The 17,680-nt window shown below is 37.6% G+C and overlaps 2 protein-coding genes across 2 annotated transcripts in view; one reads left to right on the plus strand and one right to left on the minus strand.

Annotated features, from left to right (window-relative positions):
• SLC35A5 (solute carrier family 35 member A5) overlaps nucleotides 1–160 on the minus strand; it is an 11,365-nt gene extending 11,205 nt beyond the window's left edge. Inside the window, exon 1 of the mRNA XM_010719601.3 lies at nucleotides 21–160. The gene's annotated coding sequence lies outside the window, so the exon portion shown is untranslated. The remainder of the gene's footprint in view (nucleotides 1–20) is intronic.
• A 116-nt stretch (nucleotides 161–276) lies between these two features.
• The window catches only part of ATG3 (autophagy related 3), a 24,911-nt gene continuing 7,507 nt past the window's right edge, over nucleotides 277–17,680 (plus strand). Inside the window, exons 1-10 of the mRNA XM_010719615.3 lie at nucleotides 277–443; nucleotides 3,909–3,950; nucleotides 7,335–7,384; nucleotides 8,583–8,653; nucleotides 10,324–10,431; nucleotides 12,906–12,955; nucleotides 14,617–14,698; nucleotides 15,182–15,216; nucleotides 15,938–16,093; nucleotides 16,727–16,854. Of these exons, the coding sequence (XP_010717917.1) occupies nucleotides 372–443; nucleotides 3,909–3,950; nucleotides 7,335–7,384; nucleotides 8,583–8,653; nucleotides 10,324–10,431; nucleotides 12,906–12,955; nucleotides 14,617–14,698; nucleotides 15,182–15,216; nucleotides 15,938–16,093; nucleotides 16,727–16,854 (794 nt within the window). The 5' untranslated portion in view covers nucleotides 277–371. The remainder of the gene's footprint in view (nucleotides 444–3,908; nucleotides 3,951–7,334; nucleotides 7,385–8,582; nucleotides 8,654–10,323; nucleotides 10,432–12,905; nucleotides 12,956–14,616; nucleotides 14,699–15,181; nucleotides 15,217–15,937; nucleotides 16,094–16,726; nucleotides 16,855–17,680) is intronic.

Consider the following 17,680-nt stretch of genomic DNA (forward strand, 5'->3'; position numbering starts at 1 on the left):
CGCTCCCCCGCCGGCCTCACCTGTCGGGGCGGAGCCGAACGGGGCGGAACCCTCCTCCGAGACGGGCGGCAGCGCGCGTCCCCTGACCGCCCCTCCTCCGTTGCCTCATTCTCCATGACAACTGCCCACGTGACCCAGGCTTACTTCCGGATTTCTCCTCCACCACGTGATGCTTACGTCTATTTTGGGGGACGTGTGCAGAAAAAGCCGCCGGGCTTCCTGTCTTGGCCTATGTCTGCGCATACATACGCACGTGACGTGCATGTGCGCGACGGGGAGGACGGCGGGTCACGTGGCCGGGGTAGGGGCGGGGCTGCCGGTGCCGCCGTGACCGTTGGCTGCGGCGATCGTTCCCGTGGCCCTGCGGCGGCATGCAGAACGTCATCAACACGGTGAAGGGGAAGGCCCTGGAGGTGGCCGAGTACCTCACTCCCGTCCTCAAGGTGCCGGCCTGCGCGGAGATCCCAACGTGCTCCCTTGCTAGGCGTTCCGGGAGGGGGGAAGGGTGGCCGAAGTGGCCGCCTTCTCTGTGAAGGCCGCGCTGACGTCCCGGGGGTCGCGAGGGCACCGCCCCGCCTTTGCGAATTGGCTCCAAAGGAGGGAGCGGGCAGCTACCTGCTTCTGTGGGGTTGAGCTGCGCTTTGCGTCCCGTCAGGGCTGGAGCATCCCCTTGGGAGGGGGAGGAGGGTGGCAGGCCTCGGGAGGCTGCGGGTTGCTGGAGGAACGGCTTGTCTGCTATCATCGATTTGTGCTGAAGTGGCTGAACTTCGTCTGTGTGAGCAGGGATGGAAGCCAAGTGTGCTTGTGCAGTGGTAGGCTTGAACATGGTTTCAGGGATGGGTTGCAATTGGTCTTTTGGGTAGGAGTGCAGCTTTCTCAGCTGACAGAAAGAAACAAACTCGTCACGTCTCCATTATGCATGTAGATATAAAGCTGTGTAGCATGGCTGACTGTATCAGCGTTGCTAAATAAATGGAAGCATCTGCACAATATGACAGCAAACAGTAGAAATTCTTCATGGTTTCTCCTCTAATAATGTGCTTATAATGGTGTACAACACATCTATTCCTGCTTGTTTAGGTAGGTAGGAAGTGATTTTTTAATTTTTTCTCCATTTCTCAGTAATATATTCTATCTTCAGTTTACAACTATTTTCCTCTTCAAAACTTGACTTTGTATGGAAATATTTAACTTCTCAGTGGTTCTCTCACTACTGACTTTCAGACTTTTTCCATGTTTTTATTAAAATACGTAGGTCACTCTAAAAGTAATGCCTCCTATTTATTTCTGTGGAAACTACAATGACAGATGTAATGAGTACAATAACACTATTTGACAGAGAAAATACTCGGCTACAAATCATGATTTCTCAACATAGGCACCAGCATTAGCTGTGCGTTTTTGCCAGCAATGAAAAAGAGCCTGCATGCCACTCATCAAAATCTGCATCATTGGAGATGACCAGCTGTTGCCACTGCTGAAACACACCATTCACCACCTCACCGTGTCCACATCTGCTGTTTGGTCTCTAGAAATGCTCAGCAAGCATCGATGAATGTCAGTCAGTGGCAGCCATTTTTTCTGCGTGGAGGAATTCAGTGGGGCATCTTTGTTTCATCCACACTCCTAGGTCAGACACCATTTTATCATACTTCCCCTCTGCTGCCACCTGTCACATGGCAACCAAATGTAATGGAATATTGGTGGGAAGGTTCAACCCCTACTGCCATATCACCTATATCTGCCTCTGACATTGTAGACCAACTTAATAAAATAGGAGGCTTTACTTCTGGAGCAACCCTTGTATGTCTGCTGTAATTGTCTACGACAGCAAGCTCTCTGGCTATAGTTTTGCTGCGTGAGCTTCTACATGACTTGTACTGTGCAACCTGGATCCTTGGGGAGAAGTCGGTGATATGCAATTATGAATTGAACTTGTCCTTTTAAAGCAAATAACATGCTCCTGCCTGGATAGTGTGTCTCTGTAGGTTTCACCACCAGTGCTACCCATCTGCTGCTGTGAAGTTGTGTGGAAATGTGGCTTGTAGTATGGCTGTTGCACAACTAGTATTTTATTATGTGAATAGCGGAGGAGTTTTTGTGCTCAAATGTGCTGGGGGGGTGTGGAACTTCTCATGAGTGGGAAGTGATGATAACATGTATGTATTCCCTTTATAAGGGGATTTAAGCAAGTACTCTGATTTCTTGACTTCAGAAGTTAACTTTAGCTACTGTGTCTCGTGCTAGGCTTGCATATCGCAGGATGCACATAGATTAAAAAATGAACTATTTACTCTCTGGGAACAGAGAGTGGTTATTTTACATTTTTCCTAATGTAATTCCAGAAGTACGAGCTTGTTCTTGTTGCATAACGTGTATAGATAATTTTGAGGTTAAATAGTAAGTAGACTGTAATGAGATGTTGCATAATACGTTATTAGGAATTCTCAATTTTTATAGTAATCCAAATTGCTAAATTGGTTCTTTAGGGGTTTTTTTTTATTTTTGTTAACTGCATATAGCAGTGCATATAGTGATGTTTGCTAAACAACCAGTTTGTTTATCAATCATTCACTTAAATGTCTCTTCTTTAGAGACATAATGGGAGAGAAAGGAATCAGGTATTCATGAATACCTCCCCTGCCCAGGGAGGTGGTGAAGTCGCGTCCCTGGCAGTGTTCAATAGGCATCTGGATGAGGAGCTATGAGATATGGTTTAGTAGCTTGTGGTAGCAATGGTGATGAGAGGATGGTTGGACTGGGTGATCTTGTAGGTCCTTTCCAACCTTGTGATTTTATGATTCTATGAGATAGGTGAGCTTGTTCCCTTTTATATAGCACAGTTAGTGTGCACCAGGGTCAAGCATCAAGAAGAACTAAGTTAAGCAGCAGCTGGTTTTCTTTAACGCTTTCCTAGCGACTGAACCTGCTGAAGTTGTAGCCAAACGTAAAATCCTTTGTGTTTGCTGCTTTTAGTCTTGATGGAAAGAATCATGGACTCTTCAGGGCAAGAAGTTAGGTAGTAATTGATGACTTGAAAAGTGAGCTATGCCATCATTGAAATTTATATTCTTTCAAAAGTTGTTCTTAAATAGCTGAAAAACTGTAGATTTCCTTGAGGCTTTTCTGAATGAAAAACCGTAAATGAGTCATAAACAGAATACTCTCTCTCCAAATTTGATTACGCTGAAAATGTAGCCTTAAACTTCATAGATGTTGTCTTTAATGCAAAAGTTCTTAATTTTTCTATGCAAAACTAAATCACGTGGCTGTTTGCCATCTGCTGTAATCATAACTGGTTCTATGGTGTGTACAATGAAGGCATCAAAACAAAATAGGTACAAAAAAAGCCAGTAACAGAGTCATTGCAGCTTTCTTATCACAGGTAAAAGTTGATTCAGACCTTCGTTTCATGACCTTTCATACCTAGAAACCCTCATACTGATGCGTTACACTGTCATTCAGTGTTTTAAACAGTCTCAAAATTGTTATTTTAAAGATCATTATTTCCAGCTGCTTTTCTGTCTCTAACTGGTAAATGTAATACAGAGTGCAAAGTGTCTTCTTTTTCTTGTTTTCTTTTTATTATTATTTTTATAATATATTTATTATTATTGACATAACTGACTCTATCAAATGCAAAAAAGAATAAATTAAAAACCACTACCAACAAAACCACTTTGTAATCTTATCATGAACTTTATTCCCCTCCCCCCCACACCCTAAGTCTGCTACAAAGTAATTTTATCAGGCCTTATGTTATAGGATATGGAGGTATCAGCATAAGCAGAGGCTGCCTCCAAGCTGCTTTGCAGATCTATGTGGACAGCAGATATTTTTGTCACCAGTAAAGTGAGTATGTTGATTTGCCAGCCAAGCTCAAAATCTCTACCTTTTCTTTATTGCAGGAGTCCAAATTTAAAGAAACTGGAGTCATTACACCTGAAGAAGTAAGTATTTAGAACCTTTGAAAAACATTTGAAAAGCGTGAAAGTACTGATAATTTTTACTCAGAGTGACTGTGTTCATCTCAAACAGCTTACTTCTTTGTCAGTTAAGTATTCCTTCTTGAAACAATTTCCACTATGTGAAAGCTCTAAATGGCCTTCTTACCCTACCTACTCTGGTGAAGTAGATCAGCATCAGAATTCTTCTTGTGATCTGAATGTGGGATGTCTTTTTATGTGTTATTTCCTAAAACACTAGTAAGAAAGTTTTTGCTGGGTCAACAGCTCCATTTGTCTTGGGGATTAACAGGAATATGTTTATTTCAATGGCTTTTTCCATAAATATTTCATGAGGTAAATTATATTACTGCATCTTGCTTCCCTCACTTTTGGTTCCTTCCAAGACTATGGCTAAATCATATATGCTTGCCCACATTAAGCATTCAATGCTTTTATGCTTTTATTTTCTCTTTTTTTTTTTCCCCCTTCTGTAGGCTGCTTCATGCTGCCAAGCAATTGCAATTTTTAAAGAAGAAAAAAAAGAATTTTTCTAGAATAATAAAAACACTGAATATGCAGTGCTGTTTGGGCTCCCTGGGTATGCTTCTTCTCACATTAAAATGCTACTGTTCTGAAAATACGTTGTCCTTACTGAACAGTGTTAGGTAGAATGAAAGAAAAATGTGATGACTTACAAATGCGAAGATGAAATTGAACCAACTGCAGGTAGTATGGGCAGGAGTGTTTTTCCAGATGTTGGTAGCTAATATTTTTCTGCTGTTATGAGACATGCAAGCGTTTGTGCTCTCTGTCATCCAGAAAAGTAGTACTCAGAAGAACAGGCTTAGTAACAAAGTTTTCTGCTGTATTGATAACAATGCATGCATGTATGCATACTAATATATTTATTTTCTCTATACAAAACAAGTATAACTTTACAAAGAAAGTGTGAATGAATGTACTAGTGCCTAATCCCCTCTTGATCTGAAGGAGGGAACTCTGTAGTAGAACTGAAAGAAGATAGTTTCTGTAGTGGCAAGAACCACTCTACAGCTACATTAAGCTGTTTGCAGTATTTATGAGTCAGTAAAATAATGCAAATAATATGTATTATCTGTGTAAACACAGATACTGATAGGATGAAGAAATTGAATCCTTCAAAGCTGTACTCAAAAGAAGTGGTTATCTAGCAAGACAAATTGTTTTCTTAAACTTGAGTAGGACTGAAGTGTGGATCTGCTTATTGTCTCTTTGACAGCCTTTTCTACTCACTGATGGTTTTGTTCTTTATAGGATAATGATTGCTAAAGAGTTTAAGTCACCTGTGATGATGGTAGGATGTTATCTTTGAATGAGTTTGGGTTTCCCGAGTAACGAATTTCAATTTAACTTGTTTTTCCTGCATCATGGTCTCAGATACTCACCACTGTGGTAAACTTTGTGAGGAGGGACATGACTTAGCAGACATGGTGGGGATAAGTTGGGGTTGGACTGGATGATCTTATCGGTCTTTTCCAACCTTAATGGTTCTAAGATCTTGTGGCTTGTCTGTGAAGATGCATCTATTAGCAATATTCAAGGCTAGGCTGGGTGAGGTTCTGAGCAGTCTAGTCTGGTGGGAGGTGTCCCTGTCTGTAGCAGTGGGGTTAGAACTGAGTGGTCTTAGACATCCCTTCCAACCCAAACCATTCTGTAATAACATAATGATGACTAATCAAATTCAACATTAGTACTCTTTTTTGGGATCTGTGTAATTGATTTAATTTTAGCAAGTTCTTGCCTGTCAGGTGTTCTTGTTAATTAATCATATCATAAAGATAGCCCTTTAAATTTCATATGTGAGCATGGGCAAATCTTTAAAATCATTCTGTTCAAGAGTAGAAGTAAGATGTTGTCCTAAAATTGTTCTCTTGTCACTTTTGTGTTACTGGTTAAGGTACGATAGCAGTAGCACAGTAGAAATAGGAAGTGAAACCACCTGATATAATTATGCAGTTCAAGCTGAAGAAAAATGGAAGTGAAATTTAGAGATTATTTTAGGTTTTTGCATTACAAGACCTGCAAAGAACGCTTTGAATTTTTTCATTTTAAATAATGTCTTTTAACAGTGGAGCTGCAAGCACTGTTCCAGTTCCCTTGACAGAGAATTTTAGATGATTCTGGAGTTGCATGTGGTATTTATTATCACACAAAGCCTAATGCATGTTTTGTTTTGTTTTGTTTTTTAATTTTCCCTGTGTGTTGGAAGGGATTACAGTTTTCCTTAAATTGAAAATTTCACTTCAGCTAGAGGCTTCTCTTGGAGAATGGTTGAAATGGTTTGCTTTTGCAGAGATCAGATCTGCTAACTTACATGCAGTACATGTTCTGGTATTTTCCACTGTGTGCTGAGCCTTTGCATTGGAAGGCACAATGAGAAAATGGCTGATGCTTATGCTACAAACCTGCTGTGTCATCCCGAAACACCTTGTGGGCAGCTTAGAAATTTATTGTTGTAAATTGGCATTCTAAGAGAAGAAAACAACTGTAGCATTAGGTGTGTACCTTCTTTTCAAATTGAACTAGTGCATGGATCACAGAAATCATTGTTCTTAAATGCAGATTTCCTTTTCAGTTTGTGCAGGAAAACTAGGCCCAGTGGGTTAGAATATGCTGGGTACATTTTGAGTTGGTACAGTTTTTGCATGGTGAAATAGCTGTTATCTTTGATACTAAGAAAAAGTAGAGTGAAGATTTTTAACAGTTATTTCTTTGGAACAAAGTTCTACATAATTTTTTTCACTTTACTAAATGCGTGGTTATCCATATCTAGTAAATGCCAGTGGTGAAATATGGTGGTTGGTTCTCACTTCCTGAAGCATACTGTTAACTCCTCTGTTGCAGTTCTCTCACTAATTCAATGAAGTAGTGACAGTCTCACTTGTGTTCTTGCTGCAAAATTGCTGTGAACACTGGAAGAGAATTAAACTTTTTTTTTTTTTTGGTTAGCTGAAACTCAAATATACATAAAGTTTTTACTGGGTTGATTTTGGATGGAAAGCTTGAGTTCAGTTATTCATCTCATATTAATCTCTTCAATGTCTTTGTAAAACATGAAGAGTAGCAAATAAAAATAATTTATTCTTCGCAAAATCAATGATGTAACTTGGATTAGGAAACAATGGTTAGTATGCATTTCCTTCAGGTGAAGTTGATTTAGTTTTGTAAGTCATTTTATGATTAGCTGAAAAATAGTTTAAAGAAAGCATCAAACTAAGTATAAACAGATTAACTTTGTATTAAGTATCAGAGGAATATACAACTGAAATATAAATAGTATTGCAGGAATTGCACGTTGCTTTCTTATGCTGTATTTAACAGTTCTTTAATTTTTTCTTGCCTTGACAGTTTGTCGCAGCTGGCGATCACTTAGTTCACCACTGTCCTACTTGGCAATGGTAAGTAAACACAAGAGAATCACACAAAGTTAGCAGCCTACCTATGCTTTGATGCGTTTCCATTGGATACAACTGTACAATTGTCTCATTTCAGAATAGTACTCTGACTCTTGCAATAGAGTCTACTCTATCTCTATGATGAAGTTATATGAACTTTAAGTCAAACAGGACTTTTTTATTGTTCTTTCTAGCAATGGGGGAAATAAGGGTTTGTTTGTGTTTTTTGTTGTTGTTATTGTTCTCCAAAGGCTGTGGTGGAAATAAACTTGTACATACCATGCATGCTTTCAGTATTTAGCTGCAGTAGCAGTGTCTCTTCCCAAGTTTATCTTTCATGATTAAAAAAAAGCAAAGGCCGTGTTCAAACAGAACTGCTAAGAACAAGTTGTAATTGGCATGTTTTAAGCAAGAGTTTGGTTAAATATTTTCAAGTTTACCCACACCAGGTTGCTTTGTGCTGTGCTTGTTCTGGGAAATCCCTTGTTATTCTCACATAGTGGGGGGTGCAAGTAAGGTACTTTCTTACATTTTATTAGTATCTTGCATTATAAAACAAATCATTCTGTGCAGTTGATATAGTGGACCATGAACAGATAAAGAATTGTTATACTTGAATCAGTTTCTTGCCTTTTTTACTGTCTTCAGAAAAAATAAGATGTTGAATCATGTCTGTGCATAAGCTTTATGCACATAGTTTGCAGCAGACTATTTAATAGATTAGAAGACTTTTATTCCAAACAAAAAGCAAGGAAGGTAAAGGAAAGTGCTCTGAATAATGTGAGCTTAGCAAAATTATTGAAGTTCTGGTTACTATGAAGAGGTTTTATAACTTCCATTTCTTTTTCTGAAGTTGCTTTCTAGAGATGCTTGGTACTATATTATCACTGATTCTAGTGTGTTTCTTATAGATTAGATTGTTTTGTCAACCCATCTTTGCTTGGTTACCTCAAAGTGAAGGTGGTTATTGAAGCAGAAAATATTTGTAATCCAAGACTTGATAGTTTAGGAATGGCCAACTTTTTTTGATCCCATACAGATATCGAAGTCTCTATATAACCAAGGGCAAAGTCATAGCAAACAAATTCTATTAAAAGTTCAAAAGGAGTACATAAAATACTCTTGATGTAGATTGAAAATAGGGTTCTTTTGCTGCGCATCATCAAATTCCCAACCTTTTTCTGTGCACTTTGTTTTGCAGGGCTTCAGGAGAAGAGCTAAAAGTCAAGGCTTATCTGCCAACAGACAAACAATTTTTGGTAACTAAAAATGGTAAGGCTGAAGTTTAAATATAAGTGTGTTTAGGACTGATAGCATGGTTGATTGTGCTGTCAACTCTACTCATTGCCTGTATTGACAAATGAAGCACATTTTGTCCTTGTAATATTAGAAGTTTTTCCTGCACATCTAAAATCTTTTCCTTTTATCTGTTATTACCAGGACTTTATACCAGCAATGCAATTTCTTTTGATGAAGTAAAAATGAAGCTTAAATGACATACATAAATCTCTTTGTCTATCTTCTTTTTTTTTTTTTTACACCCTTCAGATCATAATTGGTTTTTAAAAAGAAATATGTTTATTTTACTCCTCCTTTTGGAAATTGTGGGTTATTGAAGTTCCCAGAATTGTCATATCAAGACTTCTAGTTGGAATGCATAACTGATGTCACTGTTCCTTTCAATAATGATTATATAAAATACACTTTTGAATCCAGTTTTCATCACATTCACAGTTGTGTGTATGTATAATACTTGTGATGACTAACTTTTTAATAAAATGCAGGAGAGACCTGTACATTATTGTACATTGGCACTACCATGGTAGAATTGTTTTCTTGAGAGATTTTGTATTAAAATGTAATTAGAAGTACCGGCAATACTATGAAGATCCCCAAAAGTTTTTTACCTGCAGGAAGTTGTATTTCATGCTTTGATGTCACTTGCAAGCTTTTGAAGTCTTGCAGAGAACTATAGGGAACTATCATATGAAGATGTTAGTGCTAGTGTTGGACAGACTTCATAGCTGAATGGCCAGGTGATCTACTTTATTTATCTTTTTCTACTCCTTTCAGGGTACCACATTGCTGTGAGCTTCCTAGGCCACGTTTTAAAGCAGTGTGTTTGTGCTGTTTCTACTGGTCTATGCATTGGCCAGGCACCTGAGTAGAAGTTGTGGGCTAAGGGTGAAGCCAAATGCCACTCTACAGGCTTCATCCTGCAAGTCTTTGGAGAAAGGTTTTCACTGTGACTTTCAAGCCCTCTTCTCTCTTTCTGAAAATTAACATTTTTGTTGTACTGCTTGTTTATGCAATTGGAAAGAGTCTGCTTTGTCTTAACTAGATCCACATTTTCTGTGACTGTTTTCTGAAAATTATATTTAAATCTGTACTTAAATGGCAATGTAATACATATGACTGAAGTTACTTTAATTAACAAATTAATTTTAGCCTCTTCCAAACTTGTAGATGTTAATTAGCATGATAAATTAGGTATGTTTAACAGTAAATATCTGACACAAACTTTAAAAGAATTCTAGAGACAAATCAGCTGAGTAAAACTGATGGTAATATAGGCAACGTTGTACTTGACCTAGAAATAGCTTAGTGTTTAGCGATAGTTTGGTTGTTAGCAAATGAATAGGTAGCATACAGACACATGAGAAGTTAATTGCTTTCTGGTACTCGTGAGTTTGGGTGAAAGTTCTAATTGCTAGAAGAAGAATGAACTTGCAGCAACTCAAACAAGTGATGTGCTGTAGTGAGATAAAACACTGCTTACAGCTCATCAACATAATTAATTTCATTTGAAATATGTATCTAGGATTCTGTAAATAAAGATATGAGCTAACTATATTTCAGAAGACCTTGTAGAAAAATTTCTTACATCAATCTGATTTTGTATAAGAATGGCTGCAGTCATCTTGTTTTGCAATTTTTTGCAGTACCATGCTACAAAAGGTGCAAGCAGATGGAGTACTCAGATGAGCAGGAAGCAATTATAGAAGAAGATGATGGTGATGGGGGATGGGTAGACACCTTTCACAATGCAGGTATTCAAAGTCTTGCTTCAAACTTCGCATTTGGTAATCAATAAGATTATCAGTTTCCACTATTAGAAAGTAAAATCTTTCTCATGCAGTTGACTGCGTATTAGTATCTAATCTGGAAGAAAGTATGTTACTGTACCAGAAACCCATGTGCTTTGTGTATGACCGCTTGTATGACATGTTTAACTGTATGCCTGTATGTCTGAAATAGGCTGCTTTTCAGAAATGCCAACGGTATTTTAGTTATTTTGGTATTCTCTTAGAAAAGTTCTAGGAAGTTACTGGGAGGGGGGGAAGCTAAGAGCTGTGTACTGGCTCATTCTTTAGCAAGGAGATCTTCTCTTAAAGAGAACAGAATCACAGAATCACAGAATTGTAGGGGTTGGAAGGGACCTCTAGAGATCATCGAGACCAACCCCCCAACTGGTTTAAAATATATTTCAAGAACGTACTAATTTTTACTTTTAGTCAGATTGCATGTGAAGGATTTTGAGATCTAAGTGATGCAAAGAGACTTAATGATTGTAGTATTTCCCATTTTGTTAATTGGCTGGTTTGAGTTAAAAAGGGGAACAATTAGAAAACAGCTCTTAGTATCTGATGTCATTTGAGGAGTTAAAAATATTGTTAAATAAGATGATCACTGTGAAAGATGATCCTTTTTTATTTTTAATGAGCTTGTGTCTATAAAATTATTGCTTACATGGATCTGTCTCATTATCAGGCTTGTTCAGCCTGAAGAAGAGAGGGTTGGAGAGCGACCTCATTGCAGCCTCCCAGTACCTAAAGGGAACCTACAAATGGGAGGGGAGCCTACTCTTTACAAGGGTAGATAATGGCAGGACAAGGGGAAATGGTTTTAAGTTGAGGGAGGGGAGATTTAGGTTGTATGTCAGGGGGAAGTTCTTTACTGTGAGAGTGGTGAGGTGCTGGAACAGGCTGCCCAGAGAGGTTTTGGATGCCCCGTCCTTGGAGGTGTTCAAGGCCAGATTGGATGGAGCCCTGGGCAACCTGGTCTAGTATTAAATGTGGAGGTTGGTGGCCCTGCCTGTGGCAGGGACTTGGAGCTTGATGTTCCTTGAGGTCCCCTCCAAACCAAGCCATTCTGTGATTCTGTGATCCTGTCTAGCACAGCTTCTAGTAGACCACGTTGTCCTTTTCTGAGAAATGGCAGTTTTATTAGTTTTAATCAATTTCTTCATGAGCTGTAATGAGTTAATTAAATTCAGTCTTTCAATTACATTGTCTTCTACTGCCTCCAAAGCTGGAATATATTTCAGTCAGCTTTACTTTTTCAGTGTAATTTCTTTTGCTGTATTCTGGCAAATCTTCTCTCATTAAATAATTTAGCCATACTGAGAGCAGGGATGCAAGAAGATGCTTTTACTTCTGTAAATGTGTGTTTTTGATCACTGGAAATTCTTCACTGTATTGCTCTTCATAATTGAACACCTTTCCCCAAAGAAATCATGTGAGCCGTAGCTTTGTCGTATTCTTGAATTAAGTATGTGTTCTCCTTCCCTGCTATGTCAAGTTTTGGATGTTGTTTTTGTTTGTTTGTTGTTTGTTTGTTTTATTTAGGTGAGATTATTTGGGTTGACTAATTTGGTTTTTATGCTTTGCTAGTACAGCTATAAGACTTCTAATTAGATCTAGCTGGATCTCTGAAAACTCATAGGAGATAAAAATTTATTTCCTTTCATCTGTATTGATAGGTTTTATAACAGCACTTGTGGGTGGGGCAAAACTGTATGTAAACAATCACACTGCCACTATGTATTGTTTCTGAGCAGCATTCACCTGACATCCCTTTTCCCTAAACAATTAAGGTCCATTTTTGCATTTCTGCAGGACAGAGACTTGATTTCAAGTTCATTCATTCATGATATAACTTCTCACCTGAGCAGTTAAGAAGATTCATTTACTGTTTCAAAGCAGAATGATGTCGTGTATCCCAAAGAGCAGCAAATGAGTGCTATAATAAAACTGAGAATCAAATGGGGAGGCGTTGAAATGTTGATACTTTTGTGATTTGGGATGTTTTTTACTTCCACTTCTCAGCTGAAAGCATTGTGTGCTACCATGTTACGGCTTTGTTGTCTACACTTTGCCTTCAAGATGCTTCAAAACAACTAATGAAGCATGTCTTGCTTGTGACGCTGAGAGAATACCCATCCTGAATTCATTCTTTGTACCAATGATCCTTAAAATAAAAAATCCAAATTACTTTGCAGTTATTCCATCAATAAAATTTGTTTGCAGCATAAGAGCTGTGCTATCGCGCTGTACATTACCAGCATGGTTTGTTTATGGATGTCCAGCTCCAAGCATGCTGCCAACACCAAATAAACAGCCTTTCAAATATCTCGAATTATTGTGAGATGTAATATGCTGCTTTCTGAGATGCATCGTTTGTTGTAGTGTTCTGTAACAAAGAAGCAGGCTTCTTTAATGCAAACTTCTTGTTCAATTAACAGGTATAGCGGGTGCAACAGAAGCAGTTAAGGAGATCACTCTAGACTGTAAGGTACTTGCTTTGGAATTTTTTTTTGCTTTATTATTGGTCATAAAGGTAATAGAAATCTTACCTGCAGCAATCTAGTATTGCTTCTGAAAGTCTAGAATACTTTTTGTCACTAGATGTGTTGCAGATATTCATTGACCTTCATAGCTTGTGATACTGATTTAAGCATGTGTATCTCTAGGTTACCATGTGTTTACCAGAGCGGTGTTCTTTTTAGGCTGTGTTTAACTAATGTGCTCTTGTGCCAAACTTCTACAAACTGAAAATGCACCTGGATTTACAGTGATAACTCCTCCTGTTTCTCAAGAAGCTGTTGTTTGGTGATCCAGTGTAAATATATATTTTTTTTGTGGAAAAATAATGCAGGAGTATGAAGTATTTATTCATAATCTTTAAACTTTATTTGCAGTAATGTTTAAACTCTTTAAGTCCTGTTTGATGGACTTATGCCCTCACGTTCACTGACATACTAGCGCTGTTTAAATATCTTACAGAGTCATCAGTTTCTGTATGTTTCCAAAAAATCACTCGATAGCAGGATCCAAATCTGAAACTTAAGGCCTCATGAAACTGCGAAAAGAAATTGAAATGGATATGTGTAATAGCTAATGTGCTTAAGAGATGGGGAGAATGTCACAAGGCGCAAAATGATTTTAATGAACACTCGAGTGGAGTTCTATTTGTGTCCTTTAAGAATGTGTGAAACCATCCAAGCATGAATCTTTTGATTCTGAAGATTAGATGGAAAGAGAACAGACAATTGTAAGCAACTCAAACTCTGTTGATGTGATTAACTGTGAAATTCATCCAAGTGAGACTGTACTGAACACTGTGAAAATACTGCTTTTTGACAACTCAGTTACGTAAGGGTAGAAAAAACACTCTTAAGAATCACCTAGAAGTGACTGGTGTTTCTACAAAATGTAATTGTAGAACGTTATTGGATGTGTAACTGCTATTGTGTTAAGGATTTCACTTCTATTTTGTACATAGAAAAAAAATCTGATTGTAGAGTACTTCATTCCTTGGATCACAGGGCCAATCCAGAATGACAAATCTTTTCCTGCTTATATACCATATGCCAAAGTACTCGATGACATAATTATGTATTGATTATGTTTTGTTTTGTTTTGTTTTCCTTATAATTAGAGCAGCTCCTAATTCTAATCATTGTTTTGGGTATTCTCTTGAAGTCTTCATGACATTGACATAAATTGAGGCCTCCTTCTCTGAATTTCTCTGGAATTGTCTATTGGATTCAAAGGTTATCCACAGGCACAAAAGTTGTTTGAGGGCTTGTTTGTGGCTTAGTTTATAGAAAGTCTTAATCTACATGTCTAGTTGTAGGCTTTCATTTGAGGCAAGTGGGTTGAAAATAAATTATGGCTGTGTAATGCTGTGATTATTCTTTACATATAAATAGAATCATTCTGGACTACAAAGTCAAAAGAGAAATTTTTAGTGGATTTTTAAAGCAAATACTTGAGTTCAGTGTAGTCTTTGTTAGTATTGCAGATTATTTTATGTATTTATTTATTTATTGCATGGCTGCTTTGACTGGACCTAAGTACTTGAGATTTGCTGGGGCTACTAGGCTATGTAGATGCATATTAAATGCAGCTGCCTTTAAAGCAGTGCTTTCAATTTTTACTTTTTATCTAAAGGATAATATAAAAATACCAGAGCGATCAGCATCCTGTGAAGATGATGACGAGGAAGATGAAGGAGAAGCTGCAGACATGGAAGGTATTTCCTTAATTGAATGGGATGCGCTTTGTTTTGGGCCTTTAGCTATAATGGTACGCTTTAGGAGAATACTACTTTATTTTTACAGAATGCATGCTAACAATAATCAGCAGGCAGATCTCCTTTATTATCTTTTGTATGGTCTTGTTGATGCATGTTTAATTTGTGTGACGAAATCTTAATGACTACTGACAGGCAAATAGGTTTGAGTACCAACACAGAAGCAAAGAAAAACTAGGAATTTAGCATAGTTTCATTCCTGCTACATAGCTGCACCTAATCTGTCAACTAAAAGCCACTTGTTTAAGGATTGTTTATCATGTACTTGTAGGCTTTGTCACATTTGTATTAAAAAGGCTTAGTCTGATTTGGGGGTTGGGAAATCTATGTGAGTAAAACATGTTTATATACATGTGACAATGAGAATGGGAAATATGACAACTAGCTGTGAACTGAACACAGAATTTTGGATCTTCTTTTCAGAGTATGAAGAAAGTGGGCTATTGGAGACAGATGATGTGAGTGAACTGTTCCGTCTTGTCTGTTATAATGCTTATCACCAGTATGAGCACAAGCAAAGTAAAAATAAGGATGACAAGTGACTCACATAAGGTTATTAGGAGCAGTGGTATTCCTGAGCTTGTTTTCTTATGGATTTATCTCCTTCCTGACTCCCTTAACTCTTAGGTCCTTAGAAATTTTGATCACAGTAATTTTGCTTTCTTTGCTGTTTTGCTTTGCTCTGCTTACATACTATGCTCAATTCACAAGGATTATAAAGTGTGGTGGTTGCTCTAAAACTGGTATATAGTGGATGGAGTGGCTTATTGGTTCAGTTAATTACATGCACACTCCAGAATCTAATAAGGGAAGACAGGGCATCATTATTTGGAGGCAGTCTTCTGAGGTTTTCATGAAACCTGCATAATCTGAGACCTCCCTTGTGAATTTCACTGAGATTGTCTTTTTTATTTAAAAGTTTTTGGTGGAAGAAGGGAAAAGGGTGGGACAAAATAGTTGCACCTTTTCTTGAGAAATCGTGTCTTTAAAAAAAAAAAATGGAGAGAAATCTGTATTCCTCCTTTGAAGATTGAAAACAAAACCTAAAAGCCTCTATTTCTTAATGTTCACTGAAGAACATTTATTTTGATCTGCAGCCCTACCTAGCTGCATAGGATGGGACAAGAGGGAATACAAACAAGACTATACTAATGTTGTCATTTTCACTTTGAAAACCAGGCAACACTTGACACAAGACAGATTGTAGAAGTTAACAAAGCTAAAGTTGATGTTGGAGGGGAAGATGCTATTCTACAGACTAGAACTTATGACCTCTACATCACTTACGACAAGTATTACCAAACTCCAAGGCTCTGGTTATTTGGATATGATGAGGTACAGCAATGTTTCTTTGTTTGTTTGTTTTCCCACTTCTGTGAAATAAGATCATGTCAGATAACAAGACTACTTTGTTATTACTTTCTAAATCACAGTGCAAATTCAAAGAAATGGTGAGGAAGGATTGCAGACAGGGCTTTTAGGGTTGCAGGACACAAAAATTATTTCACTGAAAAATTGTACTTGATAACTAAACATATTTGGAAAAAGGGGGATTGTGCACTATTATTTTTTAAGTTATTGCTCTACAGCGCTAAGAGAAATAATCCCTGTCAATTCAGACAACTAAACAGATGTGTTTTTGTGATAAAAAGATTAGATAAATCACATCCCTTTTACAAGCTAAGTTTCTTGAATCAAAATGGATGAGGCTTATGACTCAAGTACCTAGATGGGAACCAGGGCCTTGGTTATCATATGTAGAATTTACCATTCACCTCATATACTAAAAGCAAGTTTTATATAGTACTGTTTCTCAACACTGTATGAATTTTAACACAATCTGTATTTTCAGAACTGTTGTACTTGTGACTTATGGTACTACATATGTTCGTGATGCTAGAATTACTAAGAAGCAGTAAAAAAGATTCTTTTTTAGTAATGTTTTTGATGTTCCTTTTTTCTTTGTAGCAACGGCAGCCTTTAACAGTAGAGCATATGTATGAAGACATTAGTCAAGATCATGTCAAGAAAACTGTGACCATTGAAAACCATCCTCACCTTCCTCCACCTCCCATGTGCTCAGTTCATCCATGCAGGTAAGTGTTTCTAGTGTGATGGGGGATGTGGACATAAGGCACTTTGCTGTTCTTGTTAAGGTTTTGATTCAGGTTTTTTGGACTTATTTCCACACTTGGCTGCCACAATGGTCTCTTAGCTTCTGAAGGAATATAAAATACAGCTAATAGTTTTGCTCTGAGGTCATTCCACTGCTCACTGCTGCAAACATATTATGCAGTTAGAGTTCTCTTTTCGTGCTTAACTTGCTTTTCCTCCACTTTCCCAGAAACTCCAGAAGATGGCAGACTACTAGAACTCTATAAAGCAAGTTCTGTGCTTTCATTTGCTGTTTTTAGGGAAGTATAATATATAGTTTGAGAGCAGAAAAATGTTATTTCAATGTGAAAGAACTCTCTTTCATTACTGCCTTCTCCCCAAGATGTCCATTAAACTGCTAAGTACAGGTCCTGTAATTGTCACGCTGAAATACTATTTTGCACTTATGTTTAAAAAATATATTGTTTTCAGGATCTTTTCTGTTGCATCTCCACATTTCTCATCCAATATGCAAGTAATCTGTAGTTAGACTAGCTGCATGGATATTTTTTCTAACGTGTTTTTGAAGATGCCTTTTATCTTAGATGTAGAGTGATTCTTCAGCTTCTTGGTATTATCGAGATCTTGGAGATGTGAGTTTGGGCTTTCTCTCTCTTCTTTTTTTTTTTTTTTCCCATTAAAAAATAAAAAGGAAAAACATCCCATATCATGTACACGCTTACTATGCAAAAAAAATAGAAATTATGATTGTTCCTTTCACTCACATAAGTTTCTTTGTGTCTTGAAGAAACAATTCTGGATCCTGTG

Source organism: Meleagris gallopavo, chromosome 1 (genome assembly GCF_000146605.3).
Source record: "Meleagris gallopavo isolate NT-WF06-2002-E0010 breed Aviagen turkey brand Nicholas breeding stock chromosome 1, Turkey_5.1, whole genome shotgun sequence".
Taxonomy (NCBI): domain Eukaryota; kingdom Metazoa; phylum Chordata; class Aves; order Galliformes; family Phasianidae; genus Meleagris; species Meleagris gallopavo.